Source organism: Sceloporus occidentalis, unplaced genomic scaffold, assembly GCF_023333645.1.
Source record: "Sceloporus occidentalis isolate IW3139 unplaced genomic scaffold, rSceOcc1.0.p SCAF_5, whole genome shotgun sequence".
Classification (NCBI taxonomy): domain Eukaryota; kingdom Metazoa; phylum Chordata; class Lepidosauria; order Squamata; family Phrynosomatidae; genus Sceloporus; species Sceloporus occidentalis.
Window position 1 is genome coordinate 38,241,018 of NW_028316985.1, and position 7,733 is coordinate 38,248,750.

General features: G+C 39.6%; 1 protein-coding gene across 1 annotated transcript; it reads right to left on the reverse strand.

The window, feature by feature from the left end:
- Positions 1 to 1,526: 1,526 nt before the first annotated feature.
- Positions 1,527 to 7,714, reverse strand: NDUFA6 (NADH:ubiquinone oxidoreductase subunit A6). The gene is made up of 3 exons (XM_089523745.1): positions 7,540 to 7,714; positions 3,013 to 3,128; positions 1,527 to 1,737 (listed from the first exon to the last, which is right to left on the reverse strand). Exons 1-3 carry the CDS (start codon positions 7,682 to 7,684, stop codon positions 1,606 to 1,608), a joined length of 393 nt encoding a protein of 130 aa, XP_089379871.1. The 5' UTR covers positions 7,685 to 7,714; the 3' UTR covers positions 1,527 to 1,605.
- Between the last annotated feature and the right edge of the window lie 19 nt (positions 7,715 to 7,733).

The window sequence follows — 7,733 nt, forward strand, 5'->3', positions numbered from 1 at the left end:
CTTAAGTATACAGGTAGGTTCAAGCATATACATTTAATATGTAACCACATACGAGAATTTTAGAGTACTCCCACCCAGCCTCCTTCTTCAGTATTAGCTTCTGTACGATAAGATTTGGGACATCTGAACATTGTTCAAGGAGGGGGGGCAGCAACTCTTTTGCTTCAGAAAGTGGCATGCAAGTAATATACACAATATAGGACCATTTATCATGATCTGTAACTGTGATGTTTGCAACATGATTTAGCTTTCCAGACAAGGGAAGGTGTATGTGAACAAGGTCTACACTAGTTTCCAATAAGAGAACAAATCTATTGGTGTCTAAAACCACTGAACTACTTTCAGGAGACACTAGATTGCACAGAGTCACTCTTGGCACCTTTGCAGGTCATAAGATGAACAAAGGTGAACAGTGCAATGTACTTTAATATCTAGACTGTATAGATGTACAGCATGAAAATCATAGGAAGTAACATACCTACTCAATTTTACAGTGCTAAAACTGTATACAGAGTAATGTGTCTAGTTCTGGACATCACATTTTGAGAAGGACACCATCTAGAGAATGGCAACCAGGAAAGAGGGAAAACATTTTTGAGAAAAAACTGAAAGAGTTGACCATATTTAACCTGGAGAAGATTAAGAGGAGACATGCCAGCAATCTGCCTGGTATGCAAAATAAGGAGCAGTTAGTTTGTTGATTCGGAAGGTATGATTACAAACCAGCAAGGGGAAATTTTATGGAAACAGTGCTTGGCTAAACTTGAGGAGAAACCTAAGAAACTGTTTAGCAGTGGAAAAGACTGCTCTGAGAGGTGGTAAATTCTCTGCTGTTAAGTGGAATCTGGGGCATCATCTCAAGGATTTTGTAGTTGCATTATGTATGAATCAGAGTTGGACTATGGCATCCATATTTTCTGCCAAACCTACCTCTCTCTCTGTGGAGAAAACAGACAGAAACTCAAATTGCACTCTCTCATTACCATAATAAAAGTAATGCATTTGCAGTAATGTATGGTTCCTAATTGCTCCTAAGCACATTCCTCCCCCTCAGAGAGCAGGAGCACTTATGTGCTACAACTACTTAGATTATTGAAGCTGTTTATTTACAAGAAAGAGCATAAATGCTGGCACACTGGGGAGAAAGAGGAGGGAAAAATCTTTCCTAATCTGATTTTGTTCTCTTTTACTTATGTTGTTGTTGATTTTGTAAGATATACTCAATTTGGCAAGCCATTCATCAAAAACCGATTGCCATATTTTCTGAGTAAGCTTTCAAGTAAGCAAGAAAAACTTTGCTATTTACAAATTTGGTTCTTGGATGGCCTATGCGTTAGACAGATGAGGTATTTTCCAAACAGCATTAATATTTGGCATGTTTCTTCATGGAAAAGAATGTATTTAGCTCTGAAAAGTATCCATAAAACACGTCAGTATGGTTAAGATTACTTGTATTCTGAGTTAAAATCCACCCCCTCCCCCAGTACAATCACTCCCCCAGAAGGATCACCAATAGGGATAATTCCTTCTTAAGAGCTCTTCAATATACATGGCTTTATTTGCAAGAGAAAATACAGAATTACAGCTCCACAAAGTCTGTTTATCTCAAGGGTCTTGGCCAGCATAGAATTTGGATAGGAAGTCAGTGGGTCGTGGCGTTTCTGTCTCATGAAAATACCTCATTACATGGGTCCGTTGTTTCCACACTTGAATTGTTTCCTGGAGTTCCATTTTGCCCTATACCAAGCAGAAAAGGGTGGAAAGATTGTTACAGTATTCAAGATATTTTCACTATCTGAATAAATAGGAGGGGGAAACACTGTTGTTTTGTTGAATGGTGGTAGTATTGCCTCAGATCAAGAAGCTGAGAACAAAATGAGCAAACGTTAAAAGTGAAGCGCTGAGCTGTAGAACAAGGGATCCTCTAACTCAGAGGTATTGTGTTCATGACAGTGCTACTTCACAATGCATCTGAAGAGAAAAAAGACTAGGTAAGGAATTATAAACCACTTCAGGTTTAGACCTAGTTATTATAATTGTATATTTATGGGGAATTCATTCCTCTGCACAGCAATATTATACAGTCATATTCTTCACGTTTTCTTATAAAAGGTCCCCTGCCCCATAATCCACCATAGTCTTTTTGCTGCCAGTTCTATTTTCAATATCCATTTTCAGCTGTGCATGTTTCTGTAAGAGTCACTATTACATAGGGTCTGAACAGACAGGCCAAAATAAAGCTGCTTTGTGTCACTTCGGATGTATGCTGTTTAAATGCTAAGAGGCCGGAAGCCTTGCCAAAGCCGTGCTCCAGTCCTAAGGACTAGAGAGCAACTATGGCACAGCTTCTGGCCTCTTAAGATGCATGTGTCATTTAAACAGCATACCTCCAGAGTGACCCAAAGCAGCTTTATTTTGGCCTGTCTGTTCGGGCCAATAATCAGCAAATAGACAAGCTAGATACAAACACCTGGAATCCTTTCCACAATGGAGAAATGGCATTCTTCCCTTACAGTCAAACATTTTATTTCCTGTTTAGCATGCACTTCATGATGAATAAATATCAACATTTTGTAATTGAAATATTCTTTGAATAGGTGGATTTGTTATTAAAAGCACTCCAGCACATCCAGAAAGTTTTGAATATATAACATGCAACATAAATACATAAATTTAAATAATGTGTGGAGGAAAAACAGCATGAGGGATATTAAGTGAAAATGTTGTGTTCTGTTCTGGCTATTAGCTAATGTTTGTTAACAGGAGATACACATGGATTGTTCATTTGATTACAACATTAGAAAGGTATCTGAATTACAAGATACACCTTCAAGGAGGAAATGTGAGCAAATATCAACCATATTGAGACAGGCATTCTTTGGAATGTATTATGGACTTTCCTTGTATTTTTTATTTCTATAAAGTGCTAATGAATGAAAGGAAAGAGACTGTGTTCACCCACCAATCACCCCATCCCTGCTATGGATTTGAGACAAGTGTTCTTTCATTTACCTTAATAACAAGCATGTCTATAACTCGGGGATCTGTGACATGGGCATTCTTCATGAACATCTCCCGCACCTTATCACGTCCTTGTTTAACTGTGATATCCAGCTGGTAAATGTGCACTAGGTCAGAAACAAAAAATATTATTAGGTGAGAAAACAAGTCTTGTTCACATATTTCTTTTATTTTGTATGTATGTATGTATGTATGTATGTATTGTATTACTGGCAAACAGTGTAACCCTGGCTGGCTATTTTGGTTGAAGTGTATGTGAAACAAGCAAAAGATCTACAAGTTGGCAAAAGGTTTTTAAAAATATACAAACTAAAATAAAAGTTTCTTCAGACTTTTACAGTATATAATTGATACTTCCAACTGTTACTAGATCAAAGATACTCATTCTCCCCAACAACCATCTATATGCCACCTGGATTGGAGTCTCATCTCCACAATTAAAATAACTGTACTACACAAGCCATCCTTTGAATGCATATAACAATGGCATTCTGTCTAGGCAGAAGTAGGCAACAGTGTACTCCTTTAAGGTATTCCTGTGCTGTTCAAAGATCTTGCTCACATTTTGACAACTTTCATTCCTTTTTTAATTGAAAGACTTCTAGTTTATGCAAAAATAAACTAACTTTCAGCTCTTTCACACTGCAGAAATAAAGCAGTTTGACATCACTTTAACTTTCATGGCTCCATCCTGTGGAATTCTGGGATTTGTAATTTGGTGACGTATCCAGCCTAGTCTGTCAGAGAGATTATCAAACTGCTTTATTTCTGCAGTGTGGATTCACCCTTAATTGCATTGAGAATCTATATGCTATTTGTCTGTGTTCAAGTGGTAAGCTAGAATACTTGATCTGAAAATATGAGCCATTTGAAAAGGAGTAAAACAAAACCTACAATATAGATTTCACAATACATTACATTTTGTCACACTTTGGGGATTTCCAGGTGTGTGTGCTAAAATTTTGAAGGGGTCATTCTCTCCCCACCCCACTTTCTATACTGGATAGTAACCACTTACAAAAAACCATATAAGGGAACCAAGCTATCAGCAGCAGCCAAATGCCATAGAAAATATGCCAACATTTTGTTTTGTCCAGTATTTAATAAGTTACAGTAATGGCAATAAAAATGAATGAAAAAATAAAAATCCACTACTATGTTCTTCCTTGAACAAGCCCTGGGAACCAAAAAGGATGGGGAAGACAATGTGTGCAAACAAATGCAATACTGCATTGGGTTTTCTTTACAGCAAATCTGTCTTGTACTAACACTCAAACAATGATACCATTATTGGACCAACCAAAATGCACAATTACATGTTGCAAACTTTTGAAACCACACTGGCTTCTTCATCAGGCAAACCAGGAGAAAGAAATTGAAGATGTTAGTCGCAGGCCTGCATTTTCTGCTTCTGGTTTTAGTTCAGATGGTAGGCAGGGCTATCTGCAGGCTGGCACCTCCCTCTTTTTGGCCATGTGGTCACTGGTAGATTCCAAGGAAACATCATCTTTGAATTGTAAATGTACATTAAATTTCATTGAATTTGAAAATCTACCAGTGACCTAGAGCTGAACAGTAGACAGAAGGAAAATCAATTCATTTGAAATGTAGTGCTGGAGATGAGTGCTTATGATACCATGGACAGCCAAAAAGACAAACATGGGTCTTGGAATAGATCAAGCCAGAGATATCATTAGAAGCCATGATGATCAAATTGAGACTGATGTACTTTGGCCATATAATGAGAGGGCATGGATCACTGGAAAAGACAATAAGGTTAAGAAAGGTAGAGGGCAGGAGGAGGAGAGGAAGACCACATGCCAGATGGATGGACTGAATCAGAGGGGATATGGGCATGGACTGGCAGGAACTAAGTAGAAGTGAAAGATAGGGTTTCTTGGAGGTTTCTCATCCACAGGGTAGCCATGAGTCATGGTCGATTTGGAAGCAGATAACAACTTAAATTCAACCCAAATAACTTGCTTTAAAAGAGCACTTTTTAAAAGAACAATGGTTATTTAAACTGGTGGTAGTAACTCCATTTTGCTACTTAACTTTCTGATTTAATCCTGTTTTGATGCAGTCCTTCACATTTGGACTACGACCCTGGAGACCAGGGTTCGATTCCCACTTGGTCATGAAACCCACTGGGTGACCTTGGGCAGGTCACATACTCAGCCTCAGGCAAACCTCCTGCGAACAAATCTTGCCAAGAAAAAAACATGATAGGGTCTTAGCGTCACCATAAGTCGGAAATGACTTGAAGGCACACAGCAACAATAGTATGATGTCTGGATGAGTTGTGCCTGCCAAAGAAAGACAGACTCATACACAGACATACTTCTCTATTTTAGATCACTCTTTCATTTGAGACTGTGGTCCTCATGGTTTGTTTTTCATTGACTGTTATACAATGGGCCCTTAGTATCAACTGGGGTTTGGTTCTAGGACTCCCCATGGATACCAAAATCCGTGGATGCTCAAGCCTCATTAAATACAATGGCATAATAAAATGGTGTCCCTTATGTAAAATGACAAAATCAAGGTTTGCTTTTTGAATGTATATGTATTTTTGAATGCTTGATAGAGAATCTGAGGATATGGAGGGCTGACTGTACATTTAAACAACCCAATAACTGAACAATCTTTGGCAGAAGCACATTTTAAAATGTAAGAAATGAAATGGCAATGAAACAACACTAGATAAAATTGCACAAGAAACGGAGGCACACAACAACACACATGAATGCAAAAGTCACATACACACAGACAAGCCACCAGGTTTAAATTAGAAAACAAACCCTTTTGGGTATTTTTAAAAGCTGTTTTCTCCCAACTCTGACAAGAGAGGAGTCGAAGCCAAGAGATGGATATCTCAGTCCCTGAAGATGTTGGAAAAGGTGAGTTGGGTCTTGGGGGGATATTATTGTCACAAACCCTTAAGAATAGAAGAATTAAGATTTGGAAATGAAAAAGAAGTTATGACTAGAGATACTTATATAGAAAGAAACAGAAATCTGGGTAATAATAAGCAAGTATATAAATACTATGAAGTTTCTAAGTTTTCTACGTATTAAATTAATAGTAAATTAATAGTAAAGAATGACTGCTGATGGTTTTTTTTTGGGGGGGGGGTTGGGCTATGTGTCCATGTTCTGGAAGAGTTTCTTCCTGACGTTTCTCCAGCATCTGAAGATGCCAGCCACAGATGCCGACAAAACGTCAGGAAGAAACTCTTCTAGAACATGGCCAATGAGCCTGAAAAACCCACAAAAAACTATAGATGCCGGCCATGAAAGCCTTTGACTTCACAATGATTGCTGAGTTAAAAATGTAAGGTCTTGGACTAATGTGCTCTGGCTGCAATTACAATATGAGCCAGATATCAAAGTCCTTACTTTTATTAGTAAAGAATTTTCTTGTGATGACTTGTCAGAAGAATGTCTTAAATTCGTGATATTTTTGGCGATTTTTTTTGTTTTATCGTTTCTATTTTGTCTTTGGTGCCAATTTTATAGTTATTCTGACATTTGGCTTTCATTTAAAGTATATGGAATTGCGACAGCTTATAGCTTTTAGCAATAAATAAAGTTCGGTTAATAGAAGGTCGACTCGGAGGCAGCTATCCACAACTGGAAATGATTATATTCAGAGTAGGATAGACCAGTTATTTACAGTAAAAGCAAGAACTGTTAAGAAGGCAGTATTTATATTCTTTCAGGGTTTTGCTTCCTCTTTAGTCTATATCTACTAGTCTATTTTACTATAAAATGTTATTTTTGTTGTTGTTGGTAAGATTGTGTTGATAAATGTTGCTTTTATCATTTGTACTGATATTTAATTAATTAATTAATTAAATTTAAAAAAGGGAAAGGTGAACAGGATGAAGAGGAGAGCGGACAACTTCTCCGTGTTTTCAGGGCACAAGGGGCAAGAGAGCTGCATCCACACTGCAGAAATAATCCAGTTTGAGACCGCTTTAGCTGCCCTGGGTCAATGTTAGGGAATCCTTGGGGACTGTAGTTTTGTGAGACATTTAACCCTTTCTGTCAGAAAGAGCTCTGGCGCCACAACAAACTACAATTCCCAGGATCCTTTAGCACTGAACGAGGGCAGTTAAAACAGTCTCAAACTGGGTTATTTCTGCAGTGTGTTGTGGACCATGGTCATGCTCAAAATGGCAGGACCTCTTGGGCTTCCTCCTGGGCAGAAGGTTGAAATGGAGGACAAGTCCTGGGGAAGAGAGCCATCAAGGGCAGTCGCTTGAGTGTTGGACTAGGGCTGGAGACCAGGGTTCGAATCCACGCTTGAGCGCAGAAACCACTGGGGCGACCTTGGGCATAAGTCACACTCTCTCAGCCTCAGAGGATGCCATGGCAAACCCTCCTCTGAAGGAACCTGCCAAGAAACCCCCATGACAGGCTTGCCTTAGGGCCAAGCCATAAGGCACACGACAACCTTGAAGGAGCCGGAGGTCGCTCGCCTCCAGCAGCCAGCCTCCCTCCTTTCCTCCCTCACCGGCGTTCGGGACCTCTCGGTACCACGCCCGGTACAGTTCCCGCACGCGCCGCTTCGCCTCCGCCAAGTCCCGGCTGAATATCGGCTTGACCACAGCAGCAGCGCCAGCAGCACCCACCACCTTCCCTGCCCCGGCGGCCGCCATCTTGACGTTCCGCCGGCGTAACGCGCAAGGAGGCCCCAGACGCTTTCCG

Excerpts from the sequence above, each read along its gene's own strand:
- NDUFA6 (XM_089523745.1), bottom strand. The coding sequence starts at position 7,684 with ATGGCGGCCGCCGGGGCAGGGAAGGTGGTGGGTGCTGCTGGCGCTGCT. Across the intron at positions 3,129-7,539 it reads CCGAGAGGTCCCGAACGCCG|TGCACATTTACCAGCTGGAT; the intron begins GTGAGGGAGGAA and ends TTTCTGACCTAG. Across the intron at positions 1,738-3,012 it reads TAGACATGCTTGTTATTAAG|GGCAAAATGGAACTCCAGGA; the intron begins GTAAATGAAAGA and ends TGCTTGGTATAG.